The sequence below is a fragment of the Balaenoptera borealis genome (assembly GCF_965194805.1).
Source record: "Balaenoptera borealis genome assembly, chromosome: 10".
Lineage (NCBI taxonomy): Eukaryota > Metazoa > Chordata > Mammalia > Artiodactyla > Balaenopteridae > Balaenoptera > Balaenoptera borealis.
In genome coordinates, this window is record NC_138874.1 from 14415489 (window position 1) to 14439600 (window position 24112).

The 24112-nt window shown below is 48.6% G+C and overlaps 1 protein-coding gene across 2 annotated transcripts in view; it reads right to left on the reverse strand.

The window, feature by feature from the left end:
* GALNT2 (polypeptide N-acetylgalactosaminyltransferase 2) overlaps positions 1 to 24112 on the reverse strand; it is a 179046-nt gene that overhangs the window by 19969 nt on the left and 134965 nt on the right. The window contains exons 4-10 of one of the 2 annotated variants that reach the window (XM_082339697.1): positions 16249 to 16347; positions 15944 to 16011; positions 15612 to 15677; positions 9879 to 10000; positions 7713 to 7800; positions 4180 to 4267; positions 3003 to 3106 (exon numbers count right to left, since the gene is read on the reverse strand). In XM_082339697.1, coding sequence (XP_082195823.1) covers positions 3003 to 3106; positions 4180 to 4267; positions 7713 to 7800; positions 9879 to 10000; positions 15612 to 15677; positions 15944 to 16011; positions 16249 to 16347 — 635 coding nt within the window. Of the gene's footprint in view, positions 1 to 3002; positions 3107 to 4179; positions 4271 to 7712; positions 7801 to 9878; positions 10001 to 15611; positions 15678 to 15943; positions 16012 to 16248; positions 16348 to 24112 lie in introns of both variants that reach the window. The other variant, XM_082339696.1, reaches the window with a different exon arrangement.

Consider the following 24112-nt stretch of genomic DNA (forward strand, 5'->3'; position numbering starts at 1 on the left):
GGCAGAATCAGCAGTCACGGCAGCGAGTGTAGACGGAGCGGAATCAGGCGCGATTCGTGTGGACCACGAGGCCTCGTGTGGCAGCAGGCGCCGGGCTGCGGCAGAAGCCACGTGACACCCACCCAGGCGCTGAACAGCATGAACTTCTACTTGCATCTGGTGAGCTAAAGCCAGGAACACCTCCCCCACTAGGAATGGGTAAGACATGCAGCAGTTCTGGGACTTCAATGGCCATTTCCCTTGTCGTATTGAAAACGCGTGGTCCTAAGCACCAAGGCTAAGCAGAGTGTCGAACAGAACTTGACTAGGAGGCTCTCTGTATCTAAGGAAATAAGATTCAAAGATACAGTGGCCTACCTGGAAAATTCAGAATCGGGGCCCACGAAGGCCCCCTGGCTTCTGTATGGGGAGCCAATTAAACCAGTAGGGAGCCATTCAGAGACTTGGTGGAAGAGTTTTAAGGCCAAGGACAACTACGGTTATATTCAACTGATTTCACTGAGCCCTACAACATGGGGATGATTACTCAGGACAACTTGGTGGCTTTCTTTTTTTTTTTTTAATGTATTATTTTTTAAATATTTATTTATTTTGGCTGCGCTGGGTCTTAGTTGCGGCATGTGGGATCTTCAGTTGCGGCATGCAGACTTCTTAGTTGCAGCATGCAGGCTTCTTAGTTGTGGCATGCATGCGGGATCTAGTTCCCTGACCAGGGATCAAACCCGGGCTCCCTGCATTGGGAGCGGGGAGTCTTACCCACTGGACCACCAGGGAAGTCCCCAGCTTGGTGGCTTTTTAATTAGGCCGTTTGTGTTTGCATTTGGCTCTGCTAACAACCAGCTCTGAGACCTCAGTCCTTCCAGAAAGCATGAAATGAGATGATGCAATGGGGGCAGTCAGCATCCTTCCTAACGCTGCAGGGACGTGCTGAAAAGGACAAATAATGTTCCCAAGTAGCCTAACCCCCCGCATCTCACAAGGGCCAGGGATCGGGTTCTTCGTCCTTTTAAAATTTTTATTTATTTATTTATGTATTTTATTTTCTGGCCGCGCTGCGCACCTTGCGGGCTCTTAGTTCCCCGACCAGGGATTGAACCCGGGGCCAAGGCAGTGAAAGCGCCGAGTCCTAACCGCTGGACCACCAGGGCTCTTTGTCCTTTTTAATTGCTTCAATTAGACTTACACTGTTGGTCAGGAAGTCTGGGAGCACTAGTGGGTTTGGTGGGGCACGCCTGGAGGGGGTGTTTGGATCTGACTCGGACTTCCCTGTCCCCTGCCTCTCCTACCTCGGGCCCACACAAGCCCTCAGGCTGGACAGCTGCTGGGGGTGTGCATGCAGCACCCAGAACATCAAGTCTGAGCAGTACCAAGAAGAGAGAAAGACTCACATCACGGACTCTTCCTGCTGAAACCCTTGTGCCTGTTTAACCCTGATGACAGAAGACCCTCCGGAGTGGCCGCGTCAGAGCCTGTCACGGGAGGAGGTGCCAGGATGCTCAGGCCGGGTGGCCCCAGCCCTTCCTCCCCGCCCACCGTGTGTCACCCTGCCTGAGCCCCTTGAGCCCTTCCAGGGAACCTCGCACAGGGCACAGCTACGTAAACATACAAACCAAACCAACAATAAACTAGGCAACAGAAAAGATTATTTCCCCTCCCGCTGGTCTCTGGGTGCAAGGTCTCCTTTGATATTTAAATCAATGCTCTCTCTACACCCTGACACAAAAGGCCACCTGCCCTCCAACCACGGAAGCCTAATGGCACACACTGCTGCAAACACCACCGCGCTTCGGTCCCCCCCCACCCCGAGTGGTGGTCCTGGCTGGCTGGGCTTCTCCAGCGATGTCTGCGGGGCAAGGGTGACTCAGAATTCCCTTCAGAAGGTTAACAATCCTTCTGAAGCCTTACGTGCTCCTAAGCCTTCAATCAAGCCCTGCCTAACTGTCAGTGTACTGTTAAAAAAACCAAAAGGCATCTAACTCTGATCCTTTGTCCTGGTGTAGTTACTGAGTCTAAAGAAGCTTTCAGAATCAACCAAGGCAACAACCTCTCTCCACAGATGAGATGTTACCACTAACATTAATGTCATAAAATGAGAGAAAAATAATGGGCTTGTCTAGTCTCTTAAACTTAAAAGAAAAAAAAAAAAATCAAAGTCTCTGTTACAAGTAAAAACTACTAAAAGTGACAGTGGCATCCTTTTTACCTCCTTCCCTCGCCCCCCTCCCCTCCTCCCAGGGTACGTCTACCCAGGGGAGAATTTAATAGCATCCAATAGCCAACGAGACTCAGCTCAAAAGCTTCAAGTGAAACAAACAAAAACCCCTAAACAAACAAATAAATTAAAGAGTCTTTTTATCTTTATGGAGTAAATACAACGCAGCTACCAATAAAGACCAAAGTCTATAAAATTTCAATGTCCCTAAACATAGGTAAAATGATTTGTATGATTACAAAAAACAAAACAAAACAAAACAACACGAAAACAAATTAGAACCATTCACAAAGTAGTCAAGAAGGGACGAAGTGCCACGGCCTCTCCACCCCATCTGATTCCCATGACTACAATTCAGCCAGTCCGACAGGCTTCGCCAGGGCACACTTTCCACCCTATGTGGCTAAAAATGAATCCTAGAACCTGAAATACTCCCCCCATTTTTGTCAGCTTGCTTTCCAGACCTTGGATTCAGATGACATTAAAAAGTGTGCATTTTCCTTCAAAGACTTAATATGTATCTAGCATAATGCCCAACCCAAGACACTTTTAAGAATAAAAAGGGTGCTATTTATACCTTATGGGGGACTAATTATGTTCAGTAAACGGTCACTTTAATGTCTTTACAAACCCTTTCCAACTGGCACCCTGCATACCACAAACTCTTGCTTAACAGTCTTTCCAAAGCTTCCACTTTTCATTTCTACCACTCTTGGTGGGCAGGAAAAGACCACGGTTCCAGCAGAATTGGAAACGGTTTGGTGTCCGAAGACACAAGGCTCATACGTACCCAGGTTTTCTCCTCCCCACACATCCATCATCATGTCATATTTCCCCAGTTCTTCAAAATAGAACTTATCCATCACGAACAGCCCTCCAGCAATCATAGGGGTTCTAAAGAGGCAGAGAGGGTAGAAGGGAAGAGAGGGAGAGATCGAAGGTCAAGGTAAGATGGCCCGCATTCTAATGCCAAGGTCAAGCCTACAGGCCGACCTTAAAAACAATAGCACAGCCATGGTCTTTGGCTCAGAGCTCTGGGTGCCCCTCTCTGCTTGACCCCTGCTGTCTTCACGTGCCCGCCACTCGCCCTGCTCAGATGTTCCCAAGTGCGAGGGGCTGCGCGGAGCGTCCCTACGAGAGAGCAGCCGCTGGGGCTGGGACGCTCGCTGACAGCGCCCTAGGCCGGTGCTCGGCTTCTCTGTGCCGCGGTCTCCTTGGAGGATTACAGACGGTGAGGGGCTAACGCGCCCAGCGCACGTAGGGAACGCTCGATGATGCCAGCTACCCGTGTCTTCATCCTCATCCCGGGGCAGCTGCCTCCTCTGCTGGACGGGACCGTCATCTTCTCGCGTCCCCATCAGCCTGGGGACAGGCCAGCGACAGGACCCCAGCCCCGTGCCTGCGGAGTCGCTGTGAGAAGTCAGGGCCCCGGGCCGCACGGCTGGAGCTCACTGCTGACGGGGGACAATTGCCGCAGTGCAGATGGCGCCGGCGTCCGCAGGGCTCTGCCGTAACCACGCGTCCCTGGGGAGGCGCCCTCACCCCACCCGGCGCGGCTCAAAGCCAGCTGGTAGTGATGCAAGTGCTTCCTCTGGGGAAAGGAGGGCGGAGCCCAGCGAGGCGGCAGAGCCCACCGGGAGCGGGCAGGAGGCTCCCACTCGCTGCCCACCGCCTCCCCAGTCCCCAAGGGCAGCCCCAGACCCCACCCTGTGCGGGAAAACGCTCTACGCCACCAAGACACGAAGGACGTGGAACTGGCAGATTTGATACACGTACACAGAAAAAAAATCTCGAAATACTTTACCCTATAATCTGGAGGCAGAGACTCTCCCCTGAGCTAGGACGAGGGGAAATGGGGGTGTGGCTGGAAGGTGAGAGCTCAACTAGGTTCCCAGGGAACATGGGGCCTGCTGTCTCATCTTCCACCCCAGAGAAGGACACCCGAAGGACGCCTGCCTGGCACTTACTTTATGGGGGCGACCGGGTTCCCCTGCCGGGACCGTCTCTGCTCAGGTGTCATGTAATCCCATTTGAACACCAAGTTCCAGTCAAAGCCTGCTGGTCACAGAAGAGAGAAGAAACACAGGATGCTGTGAGAACAGGCTGTCTGCTCCCAGCACCGGTCCCTCACAGCTTAAAAATATTTGGTATTTGGAATGGACTCACTGTAACCCAAACAAAGGAAAAACAAACAAACAAACCAAAACGACGCAGAGGGAAGAGAGAGTGACTGGGAGGGTCAGGGAGACCAGCGGGGGGGATGCACATTGAAATCTTCTTTCCCCAAGAAGCTTACCCAAAACAGAAGATGTGGGTCAGGCTTTTCTAAAACCAAAATGCAAAAGAATAAATCTGAAATAAGAGAACTGGAGTCTGTGAGGGCATATCCAAGGGCTGTAAGGAGGCGGGAAAGAAGAAGGATGGATTTAAGAAAAAATCTGCCAGGTGCTCCCAACATGGTCCCAGGGAAAGGACGGCAGGGAGGGGCAAGAGTGTGGGCAAGAGTAAGTGGAAACGAGCTGACAGAAGCAGCGAAGGGGCAAGCGAGCTTCATTTCTGATAACATGGCACCGGCCCCAGGTCACTTCTAGAATCCACAGGCCGTGCAGGGTGGCAGAGCCCGGGCCTGGCCCCTGGACATGGTTTCTGGCTTTTGCAGGCCCCTGGTCCACAGCTGTCGGGTCTTGTCCTTACTCAGGAGGTACCCGGCACACCCCACCTGCGGACGCTCTCCAGAGCATGGGCCGCGTGGCCCAGGGTCTGACAGCCAAGCCTCACTGCTCCAGGGCCATCCATCCCTTAGCCCTCTGCCATCAGGCTTTCTGTCCGCAGGGCTGGTGCAATGCCTAAGTTCAGACTTTCCGTCTGTGTGTTCCGAATCCAGCATTTATCTGCCCTGACAGCCCCGGTGCCTGCAGCCTGAACAGGGTAGGATGGCACAGGGGCTCGGGGGCTCCTGGGCCGGCGTGGCACACATTATGGCTCCATCAGAGGACAGAAAGGTGCCCCAGCTGTCCCTGTAGAGCGCAGCGGGCTGGCAAATGGGAGCGAGGGGCTGGAGGGCCAGATAACAGTAATGCACGGAGAGGAAACAGACACAGACTGATTGTCTGAGGAGCCCGGCTCTCCGCAGACACGGCCTGCTGCGCACACAAGCACCGCCAGCCAGGGAAAAGCAGACGTCCCGGCTGCACTGCTGACGGAACACAAAGGCCTCGACTGGCCAGCTGATGTAACATTACCTGCATTCTGGGGGGAACGTTCATTATTATTTCGTGTATCAATCTGGTCCGAAGAGCCAAGCGATATTACATTTTTAAAAATCTGCTAAAAACATCATGCTTGATTTTTTTTTTTCCCTAAAAGGGGTTTTGGTAAAATGCTCTTCGAGTGAACCCGGCCTGGCCCTGGGGCAGCGGGAGGCCGCTCCCACGCAGGGCGCCTCACCGTCTGCACCAGCTCCGCCGTAAGCGGCTGCCACGGGAGAAGGAGAGCCGTCACATCTCAGCTCCTGCAGATGCTCGGGGCGGTGGGGGAGACACACTGTGGACACTAACGCTTTCTTGACAGCCAAGGCTCCCAACTCCTTACAGCCCCAGCGTGCTCACCATCTTCTAAGACTCTCCTGACTCTTGTTTCCCAACCTAAGTGCGTCCTCCCAGCATGACAGCCGGCCAGAGGCCCCTGGGGAGCTGCCTGGTCACAGCACTGCCCTCTTCCGGCCGCCCTGTGCGGCTGCACTATTATCAACCTGTTTCCCAGAGACGCCGGGGGGCGGAGGGAAAGCAGCTCCCGTGGCGACACGGCCTGAAAGAGGCACCAGAGCCCAGGCCTCCCTGGCTGGTCCCAGCGTTCTGCTTTCGGAGGTTCCGTCCAAGGTTACGGTTCTACTGTCTTTTTTTTGATGTCTGTTGACCCTCAGTCTGTGTGTCTGTCTGGAACAGTCCGTCTCCTAATCAGCTCAAAATGTTGGAGATGGGAAAAAAAGCCCCTCATTTTACAGAAAGAAACAGGGATACTAGGATGCTGGAAAAAGAGTTCACTCATCTCAGGTGTGAAAAATCAATAGTGAATAAATTACACACAGAAAGCAAAGGCTCTGACATCTCTTTTATATTTCTTTCTACAGCAGGCTTTGCTGAATTCTTGGCTCTCAGCCGAGGTCTGAGAGGCAAGGCTGCCGGCCAGCTGAGATTCAGAGCATGAAGCATTTACTGGGCTGTGTGGGAGCCCTGGGGCCACAGGTCACCCCCATACACACATAGTTCCTGGGACACGGGTCACCCCCATGTACACACAGTCCCCGGGACACAGGTCACCCCTATGTACACAAAGTCCCGGGGACACAGGTCACCCCCATGTACACAAAGTCCCGGGGACACAGGTCACCCCCATGTACACAAAGTCCCGGGGACACAGGTCACCCCATGTACACAAAGTCCCGGGGACACAGGTCACCCCCATGTACACAAAGTCCTGGGGCTACAGGTCACCCCCATGTACACAAAGTCCCGGGGACACAGGTCACCCCATGTACACACAGTCCCGGGGACACAGGTCACCCCCGTGCACACACGGTCCTGGGGACACAGGGACAATAGGAGCCCGCTCCTCAGGTGGGGCTAGCGTCACTCCCGTGCACCCATCAGCTTCGTGAAGCTCCTCACGAGAACAGTTTCCCCAGGTGGGGTCCAGGAGCCCCTGGGGGTCCTCAGGCCCTTTCAGGGTGTGTGTGACGTTAAAACTGCTTTCAGATTTATGCTAAGGCCCTACAGGCCCCTTTCAATCTCATTTTTCCAAAGTGCAGGGAGTGTTCCGGAAGCTGCAGGACGGGCAGCGCCCACGTGGCTGCATCGCCTGGTGTTCTCACCGTTTCTCAGCCTTACCTTCTAACACAGCAAACGCTGATCGGTACGGCCTATGTGAACAAAGCTCTCTGGGGCCTTCACTATGAATTTTTAAGAAGGTCAAGAGAGTATCAGACAAATCACTGTGGGAGCCCGCGGAGGGAGGGTTCGAGGGGTCACACTTGAGCCGCGAGGACCCCAGGAAACCGGCGGGGTCATTCAGATAAAGGTTCCCCAGAAAGGCTCCACCACGGTGGGACATGGGCGGCCAGTGGGCAGGAGAGGCTGACAGCCAGGCGGCGGGAGGGCTGCGCTCCGCAGGCCTCGGGGCCCAGGAGTCACGGGTGAGCGGGGCGGATGGGCTTCCAGCAGGAGACGGACGCGGCGGCGAGGGGGAGGGTGAAGAGGGCGGACCCCCGTCGGCCTGGCGCCTCCACACCGGCTCCCACGGGGCCGGCTCTGTACGCCAAGCCGGTGCCAGGGACGTGAACCACGCCTACCGTCCAGGGGAGGCGAGGCCGCTTCTGTCCCCTGGTGAGCCCCGCCAGCTGAACGCAGGGGCGCCCTTGGCCGCGGCCCCGCTCGGCCGCGTGCAGGCACCGTCGCCGTCCCCGGGCCCCGCGCGGACAGGCTGGGCCCCACGCAGCACCTACCGCCTTTTAGGTCCGCAGACGCGCCCACGTACTGAAAGTTGTCCATGTTGATGACGTCGATGATGGGGGACACGACGCGGGTCCTGTCCTGTAACGCACGAAGGCAACAGCAGGTGTCAGAGGCAGCCGGGACCCGCACAGGCGGGGGACTGAGTGTCAGCGCTCACGGGGAGACTGCCGCGCCGGTCCCCCGCCACCCCACGCCCTGGGGCGCCCGGCTGGGCACCTGCAGCCCTGCGCTGCGCTGGGTATCTGGGGCGCAGGGGACGCTGTCCCCCCGGAGGCGCCCGGGTGCACGGGGCTGCCCCACGGGTGTTCACTGGCTGAGGGCAAGCCTCTCCCGGGACCGCTCCTGAGTTGTTTTTTTTTTTCCCCTAACAGCCAGGAGCAAATGTCAATTTTTATTAATTCCAAAGAAGGAGTTCTCAGAGCGCACCAGCGTGAGACTACAGTGTTTTATTTAGTGTTTTCCCAAATGTCAAACCTCAACCGTGGAGTAACTTTCATTCTAACAGGATCTAAGCTCCGCTGTACTTAAACATCGGTAATCTGCGAGCTGCAGGAAACCTCAGGCAAGGACTCACGGCTGAGACGCCCACACAGATGCGTCCACGGGCCTGGGAGCCGAGTGTGGCGTAGAGGTTGCAACCTCATCACAGCGGACGGTGACCGAACTGACTAGAGAACCCGGAGCCCGAGTCTGTCTTACCCGCGATCCCACCCAACACAAAACATTCCCTTAGGCTGAGGCCTCTCTTTATGCCACACTGTCACTGCTCTGGTTAGAGTTTGGGAACACAAGGTCTTTGAACTCTCCTGCCCTCTTTAAACCGGGCTAGTTGGTGCTGGGGAGGAACTCTGCCCCACGCCGACAGGGAACACAAGGGTGATGCTTCCCTGAGCCATGGCAAGAACCTGAATCAGCCAGAGAAAGACTTCGAAAAACAAATTAGTAACAGGGCAAGCAGAACTAAGCACATAACACGTCAGAGGACCACGCTCAGAGAATAGCGGGAAGTTCCACCACCACCAGGTATACAGTGTGGAGCCCCAAGTGCAAAGGGTGACGTCCTCCATGCCTGGCTCAGCCCGGGGACGGCGCCACAGATCGTAAGCTGCCCCACGTCCAAGTCCACTCCCTTTATTTTGATTTCTTTTGATAGGACTAGAGTGAGGGAGAATGACCATTCTCAACTCTTCCCATTCTTTCTTCAGGAGGTGGGGGGCTGTTTAAATAACCCTGACAGTCTGACCACGAAGCACACGGCCTCCATGTGCCCGGGTATCGTGTGCAGCTTTCATTTTGCCTCTGCGTCCCTGGGACACACAGCCTGGTGGAGTGAGCAGCCGGGGACGGGGCCCCCAGGATGGGCATGCGTGTGTGTGTGAGAGGACTCAGGGAGGGACTCAGTGAAACCCGCTTTGCAGCCTGGGCTCTGCCCCCTGTATGAGTTTTGGTTAAGTGATTAAAGTTCCCTGAACCCCAGTGCCCTCAACTGTCAAATGGGGGTGAAACCCTGGATTAAGGTAACGTGTAAAGCATCCAACACGTAGTTAGCGCTCAGTTAACGGCAGTGAACATGAGGGTCACAGCACTAGTAGTTTGTCTTATTTCATGTCTCAGGACTCGCTGCCCATCCGCGATCCCTGCTATGGTGCAAAAAGAATGACTTTACTATTTTTCTAGTACTTTCATTACATCTACTTTACTGTCTCAAGGAAGTGCTTTCTTAGCAGGGAGGAAAGAAAGTCAATAAAACAAGCTGAAGGTGAGAGAGATATCACAAGAGGCCAAAGGTAATACTAGTGATGTTTCTAGAAGGCGAAGGTGCACGATCCCGGGTCAACTGACAGCCTCACGCGTCCCTGTGTGGTTGGGACTGCGCCCCTCCCCACGAGCTGCAGCCTGGGTCTCAGGGCAGCACGGCCGGGCCGGGGACCCTGCGGCCTCTGTCCTCAGCTCTCTGCCCCCTCTGAGCTCAGAGAGTCACTGCAAAGCTTCAGGCAGGGAAGGAAGACCCCCCTCAGGGGAAGGGCGGTCTTAGCCTCTGCTGACCCTGGCCTCCTACCTGACAAATGAATTTCCCCTATTGATAGATTCCTGCGGTGGATAAAATCCTCGTAGGACAGTGTCGCAGAGGCCCTTCCCCCGGCCCGCACCCTCACCTCGGCCACCCTCTCCAGGAGGGGCTCCAGCCAGTGGTCGTTGCACTCGCAGTGGCTGTCCAGGAACGTCAGGACCTTGGCCTGGGCCGCGTCGGCCCCCCGCACCCGCGAGCGCATCAGGCCTGTGGAGTGAGTCCAAAAACACGTCAGGGGAGAACGCCCAGGGAACGCGAGAAAAAAGAAACAAGAACTGTACCCCCAGCACCTGCACCGACACTGACACCTCCCCACGCAGTCCTCTTGCTGGGCACGGAGTTTATCACCAACACGCGTGGAGGGATCAATACCGCCTTGCGGTTACCCAGGTAAGAGTTCTGTCAGGACCTTTTTTTTTAAGTTAATTGGGTGACTGAGAAAACAACTTGGAACTAGTGCCTTATGAGGAAGGCTTTTACATAACTGAAGTCTCCTTTATCAAGCCATTGAGATGTGGAACTTCTAAAACTAATCTCCTTTGACACAGCAACAGAGTTTTCTAATTAACTGGGCTAAGGCACGTGTCACCCAGACACTTCAAGTGCTAATGGGGCCAAATTTAATGGTGATAATTTAATGATAACAGTGTTGTGAATATCTGTGTGTTCTAAGACTCATCACGAGCCAAATTTACATAAATGATAAAGCCCAGTTGTTTGGCTTTTACACAAAATTAGTTACACTGTTGGTCAAATTACACAATTTATATAGCTGTGATTTGTTAGTAATATCGTTTTTTATTATCACACATAGTAATATTCATCACTAGATGGTGTGGTCATAAGTGGCTTCCGCTATGTACGCTGGGCTTTATCTATCCATGGAGATGTGAGATTATTCACAACCGGAAAGGTCAGTGGTGTGAGTTCTTTATGCAGCACAGTGGTCAGAAAGGATTTTCCATGATTCTTAAAGAGCTGCATGCTAGAGTAGGAAAAAGGCCAATGATTTCTAGTTCTGGTATTATGGAGCAGCTTGTAATAGGCAAACCCTCTCTCAGAGAACAAGTATAAACTGAGCAAAATAGAAAATGCAACTATAGGAAAGGGCTAGAGTAGCCAAGGGCAGGCAGAAACTAGAGGGCATTCAACCCTTAAAAGAAGAAAATCACACAGAGTGAAATCCCTGTAAACATGGTATTTGCCCCCGATGTTACTCTCCAATCCACTGCAGTGCAGCCTTTTTTGGCTTGAGGTGTCAGAGGGTAGAGTTTGGGGTTGGAGAGTGGCTGGAAACAGAAGGAGGAGATCCTGGGAAGGAGCTAAGTCCCAAATCTGGTGATAACTGCCCTTAAATCCTTGGTGGACGCCTGAACCTGCAGGCACAGGGGAGACCCCAAGGAGTCCATGAAGAGAAACAATTAGAAGACAGAAAGAACTAAGATTTCAGCTGGAATCAGGGACACAATTTTTGGCAATTGAGTTGTGCCTAGAAGGACTTGGCAAACACCTCATTTCTACAGAAACTCCAGAGGGAACACATTTAGGAATACAGACTATGTCTCAGGAATAAGGGATTCATCCAAGATACACTTATGCTAGCAAAGTACAAAGACAAGCCTACACAAGTTCAAAGTCATGAGCTAGTAATTTAATTGCCCAGTATAAGAAAGATCAACACCCTAGAGAAAGATAACGGAATCCAGTGTCTCTGCAACATACCATTCATAATATCCAATATAAAATTAAAAAAATTAGTAGACAAGAGAAGAGAAAAATGTGATCCATATCCAAGAGAAAAAAAGTCAATAGAAACCCACTCTGAGATGACTCAGATGTTGAAATTAACAGATGAGGATTTTAAAGCAGCTATTATGATAACTACACCCAAGAACTCCAAGGAAATGATCATTGGAATGAGCAAACATGGGCAATTCTCAGCAGAGAAATGAAAACCACAAGAATGAAATGGATATTCCAAAACTGAAAACTGCAATTTTCTGAAATGAAAGAATTCACTGACTGCGCGTAACAGCAGATTAGAGATGTCAGAAGGACCAGTGAACTTGAAGATGGATCAATAGAGATTGATCTATCTGGTGAACAGAGAAAAAATACTGAAAGAGAAAAAAAGCCTGAGTAACCTATGGACAATATCAAGTGGTGTATCATAGGTGCGCCTAGAGTCCAAGAATGAGGCATAAAAAAATATATGAAGAAATAAAAGGCCAAAAATTTCCCAAATTTGGTGAAAACTTCAACTTACATATTCAAAGGGATCAGCAAACCTGGAGGAGGATAAATAAAAAGCAAATCAAATCTAGGCAAGTCACAGTCAAACTGCTAAAAACCAAAGATAAAGAGACAATCTGGAAATCAGCGAGAGGAAACAACCCATAACATACAAGGAATCAACAATAAGCTGACAGCTACATTCTAAACAGAAAAACAGAGGCCAGAAGACACTGGAATGACATTTTCAGAGTGCTGAAAGAAAAACTAATGGTCAACTCAGAATTCTATTCAGAGAAAATACTCTTCAGCAATAAAGGAGAAAGAAAGATTTTTCAGGTAACAGAAATTGAGAGATTTTATTGCCTACAAGAAAAAATAAAGTTCTAAAGGTTCTCTGGGCTGAAGGGAAATGACACTAGATGGAAACCTGAAGCTGTGGAAAAAAATGAAGATACTAGAAACGAAAAATACGAGGATAAATTTTAGAGTCCATTTATACATTTGAATTTCTTTATAACTGATTATTTAAAGCAAACATTTTAACACTGCACTGTGGGGTTTAAAACATCATAACAACATATGAAGGAAACCACATGACAACAGCAGTACACAGGACAGGGAACAGAAATGGAATTAAACTGTTGCAAGGTTCTTACATTTAATGTAAAGTTGTATGGACTCTAAATAGACTGTTATAAGTTAAAGATGCATGTTGTAATCCTCATAGAAACCACTAAAAGAAATGTATAGCTAAAAAGCTATGAGAAAAATTAAAATGGAACACTAAAAAAAAAAAGACCAAAAAAACACAAAACATCACTTCAAACTACATTATAAAGCTATAGTAATCAAAACAGTATGGCCTTGGCATAAAAACAGGCACATAGATCAATGGGATAAATGGAGAGCCCAGAAATAAACACACACACATATGGCCATTAATTTACAACAAAGGAACCAAGAATACACAATGGGGAAAGGATAGTCTCTTCAATAAATGGTGATGGGAAACTGGACACATGCAAAAAAATGAAACTGGACCCCTATCTTACAACACACACAAAAATCAACTCAAAATGGATTAGAGACTTGGACGTTAAGACCTGAAACCATAAAACTCCTAGAAGAAAATATAGGTAAGCTCCTTGACATCAGTGGTGGCAATAATTTTTTTAATTTGACACCAAAGCAAAGGCAGCAAAAGCAAAAGTAAACAAACGGGATTACATCAAACTAAAAAGCTTCTGCAGAGCAAAAAAAAGTATTCACAATATGAAAAGGCAACCTATGGAATGGGAGAAAGTATTTGCAAATCATATAACTGATAAGGGATTAATATCCAAAATATATAAAGAACTCATACAACTCAACAGCAAAAACAAAAGCAAAAGCAAAATAATCGGTTTAAAAATGGGCAGAGGAATTTAAAGACTTTTTTTCCAAAGAAGACATATAAATGGACAACAGGTCCATGAAAAGGTGCTCAACATCACTAATCATCAGGGGCTTCAAACCAAAACTACAATAAGATATCACCTCACACTTGTCAGAATGGCTGTCATCAAAAAGACAAGCGATATCAAGTGTTGGTGAGGATGTGGAGAAAGGGGAACCCTTGTGCACTGTTGGTGGGAATGTAAATTGGTGCAGCCACTGTGGAGAACAGTATGGAGGGTCTTCAAAAATTAAAAGTAAAACTACCATATGATCCAGCAATTCCAAGGAAATAAAACCACTATCTTGAAGAGATGTCTGCACACCCCTGTTCACTGCAGCATTATTTACAATAGCCAAAACACAGAAGTGTATTCAAAAGCTGCTAAGAGAGTAGATCTTAAAAAGTTCTCATCACAAGAAAAAATATTTGTCACTGTGTGAGGTGATGGGCGTTAACTAAACTTAGTGTGGCGATCACTTCACAATATATACATCTAGCAAATCATTATGTTGTACATCTCACACAGTGTTATATGTCAATTATATCTCAATAAACTGGAAAAAAATAAATTAATCAGGCAGGACAGTGGGAACGGAGGAATAAAAAGCACACAGGACAAATAGAGAACTTGGCCTATGAACACGGTTTTGGCTCCGCTACCATTATTAAATAGCTGGATGACCTTGAAAAAGACACTTAACCTCTTTCAACTTTAATATTTCCATCTGCACAATGAGAAGGACTAGGTTTTCAGCCTTCAAAGTACATCAGTATTATTGAAATGCAGATGTCCAGGCCCCACCCCTAGAAAAACAAAAATCTTTATTCAGTTGTGGGTCGGGTCAAGGCATGGTCTTCTTTTAAATTCCCCAAGTGATTGTAATGAATAGCCAGATTAAGAATCGCTGGCACAATTAAATCCCCAGCACTAAATGAACCCAAGGCCATGATTTTATGCAACTGATTTTCTCTGTCACCTAGTAGCATTGCTATGAGCATTTGTGTATATGTTTAACTGTTTGGGATACACACACACAAGCACACATATATTTGAGTGGGTGCATTTTCTACTCGACTGTCACATTCCTCACTTGTTCCATATAGTTCTACCATAATCTGGCTTCCCGCAGCTGCCCCTCTTCATTCCTTCCCAAAACAATGCCTCAGTGTGGGTTCTTACCCACGTGAACAGCCTAATGTAAAGCAAATGCATAGTGTATATTTAGAAGGACTGCTTTTGATTTCTAAGCAGGTTAAAGGCTCTCTCTGATAAAGCTAGCCCGTGGTTTGTCAGTTATAAAATGCCCACATGAAAGCTAATTTCTTTCTTTTATTCCCTCCTCCCGCCTCATCTTCTTTTTTCCCCTGTGCCAGCAGACACTTTGGGTTTGAATTCAACAAGTTATCATGTAGTTTCTTTAGGGGCAAATACAATGCAAGATTCTGGTTTAATCTCAGCTTGGGGGGCAGATGTAAGTCCAGCAAACAGCTTGCTTAGGGGCAAGGGTGACCCCATTGTTTATGCATCTTGAACATCTGGATTGATGACCTTAGTTGGTTAAAATATGGTGTTGATGACATCGCCCTAACAGGCTCACCCACTGCCAATAAAGTGGACTCGATCAGCCCAGCTCCAGCAAAGACAGGACTGACAGCAGGTTTCGAGGCTGGCATTTGCAAAATCCAATAAGCACGTAACGCCGGTGCTCTTTCCCTTGTTTTGGATGGTTCACCTTGGGCAGGCTGTCAAACTGGAACCCCAGTTATTTTACCAGATGCCTGCAGCGTGGAGTCATTAAAGTTCTCATTGCTAAATCTCTGTTTTTCTTCTAAATTCTAGTACTCAAGGGACTGATAAGACTTCCTAGGTTGTGAAAGAAAAGAGAGAAGCCAGTTTTCTAAATACATAAATAAAAGCGTAAGTTGAACTCTTGCCCCGGTGCACAAACAATTTCAATTAGTTAAGCTTTCGATATTCTTCCTAGGTTTGCTGGGAGAGGCTCCCAAGAGGCTCTATTGGAGGAAGGCAGACAAAACACGAGACAGTTCATTGTTCTTGGAGCTGAAACGCTTCTTCACATTATTACTGGGCTCAGGAAAAGTCAGAATTCAACTGTCTTGGTACTGAATTGAGAAAAGTCTTACCTTCTCGCCGATCATTTCTGAGAACCCGCACTTTCTCAATTTTCCCCAAGAGTGCCCCGTCTTCCGCTAGGAAAAGAAAAGAAGCAAAGCTTTTGAACCTCAAGTTAACTAACGGAGGGCTCGGTGGGCAGGGACGGTGATTCTCCATCACCTTCGGGCTGGTGAGCCCCTCGGGGCATCAGAGAGGCACCCTCTTTCTGTGGCCCCTACTTCCGACCTTTTCTCGAAACTCGTGCTTAGCACCCACAGCCCAGGAAGGCTGGCACCCAGGAGAAGGGCCAGACGGAGGGGGATGCTGGCGGGAAGGGGGGAGGAAATCCGTCTCTACTTACGGTCATTGCTGTAGTCATCCACCAAAATGATTTCTTTTATCAGGCGGGGTGGGCTTTTCTTAAGCACGCTGAGGAAAGGCAGAAAGATAAAGCTGCAGGCCTTTCAGGCTACGACTGGGGTGTGCAATTCTCATCCCTCGGCCCCTCTGGGGCTGCACAGTCAGGTGACCTGTCTGCACCCCCAAAGACAGCCCCGGCCCGGCTGCGCTGGGGACCCGGCCCTTGTTCAGCATCCCTGCTGGGGGACGTCCCCTGCCCGCAGAAGCGGCAACGGGTGGGCAACGGATGGCAGCTGCTGGCCTCACCTGACCACCGTCCTCAGCAAGGCCGACCTGGCTTCGTTGTGAAACGTGATCACCACGCTGGTGGCCGGCAGATCTACCCGCCACTGCTTCCGCTGACACCTGAAGGAGGAGGAAGAGTGACCTGAAAGACGAGCCCGGACCAGCCCCGGCCAGGCGCGCCCCAGACAGTGCGGGCAGGTGGCCCTGCAGGACGGGCGCTCGGAGTGGACCTGTCGTCTGCAGGGGGCCCTGGCCTATTCCGAGATACAGCGACAACGGGACATAAGGACACAGAAAAACACAACCAGAGCAACATTTTAAAAGATGAGAGATTTCAGTGAAAAGTAACATATTGAGAACATCTTTCTAACATGTTGAAAAAAAAAAGGGTGTTTCAAAACAGTGAAATCCCATTTAGTCTCACATGCAGATACACCTCTATAGACGTGCTTTTCACGGTTCACAGTGGTTATTTCTGAGGGGTGGAACCAACTGTGCATTGCTGCTCTTTTCCCGTTTCCTACTTTGCCTGCGGCAAGCACGTGAACTGCTGGGATTCTTCCCAAAGTTGGGTGTGGCACCTGGCACTACCCCACTGACGGCTCCCCCGATCCCGGAATGCAGGACACACGCCCCTCACCTCGCCAGACCGCGTCCACACGACGTAGGTGACAGCGGTGCAGGCTGCTGCGAGCGAGGGAAGGATGGGTGGGCACCTGAGCCCGTCGGCTCCCCCTTCCACTTGCAGCAGTACTGAAAGAACCCAGGACCGCTCTGAAGAAAGTCGATTCAGGCCTGCAAAACTACGGGCAGGTTACAACAGGCACTTGTCACGGCTGGTCCCTGCAGACAGACACAAGGCTGCCAGGGCCCTGAATGGCTGCTTGAAAACACAGGACGCTATAGCCCTAGGCTGAAGATAATGAGGCATCACCCACTAGGCGACAGAAAGGACCAGTAAAGGGAGACTGGGCTCTGCAGGACCCATCATTAAGGGACCCTTCAATCCCTTGAAGGCTCCATGAACTTGAAGAACATGCCAGTGTAGAGGTGACACTCCAGAGAACCATGAGAGAACAAGACCCCTGGGCGGGCTTACAGCTCGCGAGGACGTCTGTGAACAGTCAAATCGTGGCGTGAGTGCATTCAGGGAGTTACCAGGCTGGTGGTACTACTGAAGCCGGGAGGGGTAAGGGGTGGGACAGACAGCTAAAGTATCTTTGGCCTCTGGAAGCAGTTCTCAACCAGTCATTTCGTACCCAAGGTGGAGAGGGTGACGGCCTTGCCTGCAGTAGGGTAGGGACCACCAGCCGGCGCCCAGGACGTGGTCCCTCCAGGCTGCGCTCACCATCTGGGGGTCCCTGCACTGGTATCACTTCAGTGGTTTCCACTGGAGAAGCTGGAAAACCTTCCATGGGGCCAATACATTTTCAAGAACTTGTTTTACTACTTAGCTCTTAATGGAATTGACCACAGCTGTAAGTGATCTGCTCCCAGAATGAAAGGTATCTATCTTAAATGGGAAATCAGTAGGAAAAGGAGAAAGATTAAAAAAAAAAATCTTTGATGCTCAGCTGCGCCTCAGAGGAAAACAGTCAACAGACACTGATTTTCCCTCGTGACTGGTAAAACTACTTCAGAGAGCAAATTTTGAAAATGAGCCAGAAAAGCAGCAAAATTAAAAAGCAATGAGGTCAGATCACAAAATGGGCTTCTTTTGTTTATGTTAGTTATATGGATAGCTGGATTTTAATTAACCATGAGAAAACAACATAATATACCAGTCGCTGTTGTTTGGGAAAAGAACGCATTCGGGAATTACTGTTGTTGATCATTATAGCTCCTGATGGCTAAGTATTTAATCACAAGTAGATGGATAAGGCTGGGGTTTTTTTTTGTTGTTGTTGTTGTTTTTTAATTTCAAGAATTCGCCAATTGTTAGATTAAGGAAGTAATAAGGAAGACTCTGCAAGGTTCAACTGTAAACAAACTACCAACGAATGTCATTCCCAAGAACCCAATCTGTAATGCTAATGAAATAAGAACCCCAGGATAGGACGCCCTCTGCAATCAGGCCCCAACCCACCCAGTGGCGAGGGCTGAGCTGAGCAGACAGCGCTGAAATGACTTGCTGAGCTCGGGCTGGAGCAGCCACGTGAGAATCAAAAGGAGACAAGGAAGCATTTTTCAGGCTCAAATCATAGTAAACTCAGCCGATCCAATCAGGTCCTATTCTCTCATTTTCTGTTTCTCTGCAGGAAGCCTCGTCTCCCACGAGCACTTGGAATTCTCAAGGGGCTCTGGAAACATTTTTCAGAACACACAGGGCTGCTGCATTCACATCGTTTTATTAAAATTCCGTAACATAGGGCATCAGGCACCTAGTTTTGCTAGGAACTGGCAATCAGGAAATTTCAGAGGTATATCCCATTTCTAAGGTAAAGACGGATGACAAGTAAAGACTGAAGAGTATCTTATACCCCGTGAGTCTGAGTGCTATAGGTTAGTATATGAATTCAGATCCTAAGTCCATACACTGTGCCAAGATAAAAGGGGGGGGGGTGGTATTTGAAGAATTTCTTTAAAAAGAAACAGAATAAATCTTGCATGTAAAGAGCGCTGTCCCTGCCAAGCAGAATTCTCTGCTCCGGAGCTGGGGGAAGAACACCCGCCTGATACAGAAACCTGCCAGGGGAGCTGGCTGCCGGGGGCGCCTTCATCCTTGAACTTCTTTGGGAACTGATAGAAGCTGGGGTTTATTTGGAGTCAGCGTCAAGGAGAGTCTGCAGTCAGTTCTGTTCTCCCTCCCGGACGATGCAGCTGAAGCAGCGTGATGCTGAAGATGGGCTTTGGGTCAAGTTCACTTGGGTTTCCAAGGGTCATTCTGGTAACTCCCTGTCCAGTAAAATGGGGACTTGAAACAACTGGACACAGTGATTTTTTAAAAAATCTCTAATTTAGCTTTAAATTTCTCTGAGACTAGATGGCCATCAAATCTGAATTCTGCATCAGCTGACGTCAAGCGCAGGGAGCTCCTGAGCCCTCGGGGTGCAGAACGAACCCGGGGAGGCTTGTCTCTGACGCAGATGCTACACTTGCGGTTGGTCAAGACACTGGTGACACAATCAAACACACGTCCTCAGACTGGGAAGCTAGAGGCTCTGTTTAATACGGTGGAAGTTTGCTCCGTGGTGTGGAGAGGGGCACAGAAACACACCCTCTACCCCACGCCCCCAGGGTGCTTCCCCAGCCCCACCCCAGCTCATCTGGCCTGTGGTAACCTTGGTAACTGAGTGATCTGACGCACTTCATCCCTGTAAATCTTTTCGTCTTAATATGTTATTATTCTTTTTTTTTTTTTAATTAAAAAAAAATTTTTTTTGACCTCACTGTGTGGCATGTGGAATCTTAGTTCCCCGACCAGGGATCGAACCCGTGCCCCCTGCAGTGGAAGCGCGGAGCCTTAACCACTGGACCACCGGGGAAGCCTGGCCCTTCCAATCTTGCCTGGTTGTTGGGACAATCAAATAGCGAAGAAGGACTCTGAATACTGGAAAGGTCCCTGTCATCCTCATGAGGGTGACCATATGCATGTGGCAGCTGTGTGCCGACGGTGCCTGTGGGGATTACCTAGGCATCTTTCCCACCCCTCTGAAGCCAGCAGGGTCCCCAGAGAGGGATGTGCAGACCCCACGACCCTAAGCATTCAATACCCAGCCCGTGTTCTGAACATGCTCTGGAGTCCCCCGTAGGAGGAAACCTCTGGCAAATGGGGACCCCGAGTGTCAGTCTCCACGGCAGCGACTGCTTACTGTGCACCCACAGCAGGTCTTCCCACCTTGTCTCAGCTCCCCCGGGAGACACCTCAAGGGGAGACACCAGGATCAGTCACGGTGTTTCAAGGTTCCGGTTGCTGTCATATGCATTTCTCTTTACCAATTATTAAACAGGCATGCTGGATTCATTCAGCCTGATTTTAGTTTGAGTCTGCCCCTGAGAGAAAATTTACCTTTGATTTGCTGACAACAAAACAAAGCAAAGCAAAGCGTGGGGAAAAAAAATAAATAAGCAAAAAAAAAAAAAAAAATGTATTTCCCTGGGTTCACAAAGCTAAGGATCAAGTCTTGGATCGTGGTCAACCCAGTGTGGTAACGAATGTCCTGTGGCCTGTTGGGGAGAGAGGTAGCTGGCCTGTTTTTCTCAGGTCGTCACCCCCATCATCGTGGTTACGTGTGCAAGATATTTCAAACATAAAACCTAGAAGCTGTTATACAAGGGCCCATGCACCCTCCACTCAGCTTTTTCAAATCTTAATATTTTGCAACCTTGGCATTTGATGCAGATTTTTTTTTTTAGCATGTTTCAAAGTTTTATTTTACTGTTATTGAGAGTGCCACAAAGAACTGTGTTTTTTTTTGGCTGCGCTGGGTCTTCGTTGCGGCACGTGGAGCTCTTCATTGCGGTCTTCTCTGTAGTTGAGGCACGTGGGCTCAGTAGTCGTGGCACGTGGGCTCAGTTGCCCTGCGGCATGGGGGAATCTTAGTTCCCTGACTAGGGATCGAACCCGCGCCCCCTGCATTGGAAGGCAGATTCTTAACCACTGGACCACCAGGGAAGTCCCTGATTCAGATTTTAAAATGAAACAAAACCTGACGTGTAATAGCTGTAGTCCTGGTATGTCCTTCCCACCTCAAATCCCATCTTCACCAGCGGTAACCACTACCCTAAATTTGGTACATCAGTATTCCTATGTATGTCTTCAACGAACTACATGTGTACATCTTCACAAATAACGTAGAGTGGTGTTCTGCGTATATTCAAAACGTGTATGGGTGACACTGCACTGTGGTTTGCCTTCTCCGCCTTTGGGAACGTACCTGTTCTGACACGCACGGCTCTATTTCATTCACACCCACTGCTGCACAGCCGTCCCTTGTAGGAACACACCACATCCAATCCCTTTCTGCGGATGGCCAATTTCTCTCTGTTAGGAGCAATGCAGCCACGGACACTGTCTTTTTACGTATGTGAGAAAGTTTCTCTGCGTCACTTGCCCACAGGTAGGACTACTAGAATTTACTTGATTCAGCAAGCTGATCTCCGAAGGCTCTTCCCAGCTTCCTCTCATCCACAAGGGTTCACACTGTTCCATACTCTCAGCATCTCTTGACAGCATCAGATTTTTACATTTTGCCCACCAGGTTGGTATGAAATAGCCTCTTATTGTTCTAATTTTCATTTCCCTGATTACTAGCGAGGGCACACATCTTTTCATGTGTTTATGAGCTGATAAGATAGTTTCTTCTGTTAATTGCCTGCTCATATTCTTGTCTACTTTCTGTTAGGTTTTTACCTCGTTATTATTTGATGATACGAATTTATATATCCTGGATAGTATCCTTTGTCAGCCATATGCACTGCAAAAATCTTCAAGTCTGTGGCAGATCCTGTAATTCTGTTTAAGATGCCTTCCGTCAAACATATTTTTAAATTTTGATTTCTCAAACTGTGGCCCTGGGGTAATGTTCAGAAAAAGGGTTTCTAACCTAAGGTCTCTAATATAATTTAGTAGATTTTCTTCCAAATACTTTCACTTTTACAAATGCTTTTAACATTTAGGTTACCCATCTACCTGCCTAGACATATTTGTATGAATGGTATGACTAAGTGATCTCATTTTTCCCCGTACGGTTAGTCTGTGGTCCCAGCGTCGTTTAACGGTTTACTACGTCATTGCCGACGTGTGCAGTCACTGCTGTCACACCACATTTTATGTGTGTACACTGACCCCTGGTCCACTTCCGCTCTGTGCATCTCTCTGTACTCATCCCCCAGTGCTCTGGCTGTGGCTCTGAAGTACGCCTTCACATCTGACAGGCAAGCTACTTCACTGGCTATTTGTGGCCATCTGCTTTTCCTTATGAATTTAAGGATCAGGTCTTTAAGCACTGCATGATACTGCACTGAATTGATAGATTAATTTGAAGGGAATTATTATAATAATTTCTCTATACTATTGAGTGTTTTTTTTAACGTCCTTCAGTTATGTTTTGTAATTATCTCATTTTCTCCATAAAAGCCTTACACATCTTGTGTTGCATTTGCTCTTAAGAACCTCACAGTTCTGTTGCTACAGTACACGGGGTCTCTCCTCTTACATTTGCTCACAGGCCACTGCTGGCCCTGGCTTGTGTCTGTGGACCCTGCACTCAGCAACCTCACTGAGCTCTCTTAGTTCTGAGAATTTGTAGGTTCTCTTGGATTTTTCCACTCATCAATTCATCCACATTTTGTCCTTTTCTTTACACTTCTTCTACATCTGCGGTTCTTGTCTTCATAAGACACTGCTCATGGCCTGCAACACACCATGCAATAAAAAAGGTGGTAGAGAACACCCTTGCCCTGGTCCCATCTTCAAGGTGAATGCAATTAGATTTTCATGAAGTGTAATGTTTGCCATAGATGTTTTACAGACACCTTTAATCAGGTTAAGGAAATTCCCTTACAAGTGCTAAATTTTATGATTTTTTTTCCCCTTGCATCTATGAGGGGGATCATATAGCTTTTCTCCTTTAATCCGTTGAGAAAGAATAGTGTATTAATATATCTCCTGCTGTTCTATCATTCTTGCATTCCTAAAATAAACTCTACTTGGCTATGGTTTTTTTTTTTAAAATAGAGCTATGTTAGACATGCTAGTATTTGGCTTCGAATTTTTTCAATCTATAACCATAACAGTAATCGATCTACAATTTTCTGTTCTTCTACTTTCTTTTTGCAGTTTCACAGCAAGGTACTCCTGCTCTCAAGAAGCAAACAGGGCAGCTTTCCCTCTTTTTCTAGAAATTCTCTAAAATAGTCTGTGTTCTATGCAAACCCACTTGAGCCTTGTGAATCCGGGGAAGGCAAACTTTTTATTGCTGAAAAGGTCTTTCATGGCTTGTATGTATTCATATTTTTCTACTTCTTGAATGACTCTGGTAATTTTCATGTTCCTAGAAAATTAAGCATTCCATATAAGTTTTTAAATGTATTATATTTGCATAAAAGTGTGCTTACAATTTTCTTAAGATCTTTACAAACTCTGTAGTTATATTTGCTCTTTTATTCCTGATATTATTTATAATTAATTAATTAATTAATTAATTTTTGGCTGCATTGGGTCTTCGTTGCTGCGCACGGGCTTTCTCTAGTTGCGGCGAGCGGGGGCTACTCTTCGTTGCGGTGCACGGGCTCTAGGCACGTGGGCTTCAGTAGTTGTGGCACGTGGGCTCAGTAGTTGTGGCGCACAGGCTTAGATGCTCTGTAGCATGTGGGATCTTCCCGGACCAGGGCTCGAACCCGTGTCCCCTGCATTGGCAGGCGGATTCTTAACCACTGCACCACCACGGAAGCCTTCCTGATATTTTTTAATTGTAGTTTTAATTTTTATCAGTATTCTTAGAGATTTCTAATTTTTGAAAATCAAGCTTTATATTATCCGCTTATTGTTTCTTATTTTTCTAGTTCATTAATCTTTTCTTTTTCCTTCATTATTTCCTTCCTTCTATTTTGAGGTTTACCCTGGTTTTTTCTGTAACTTCTTGATTCACAGAGCTGCCCTACGGCTTTAAATCCAACTGAATTCGATCACCGGAGAAACAAAGGCAGTTCTGTGCTCAGCAGAGAGGCGGGTAGGGTGAACCGGGGAGAGGTGCCAGTAGGTGTAATGAGTAGCTTTAACTCTGGGAAGGAGCCACGTGGCACCTGCCTCTGCCCTGCACCAAGGTACACACGTAGGGCGGTGCCCGGGCAGATGGACGGCAAACAGAGCTCTGGGCTGCTCTGCCCTCGGTCTCCCCAGCAGACCCAGCACCTGAGAAGGTGCCAGTCTCCACGTGCACCC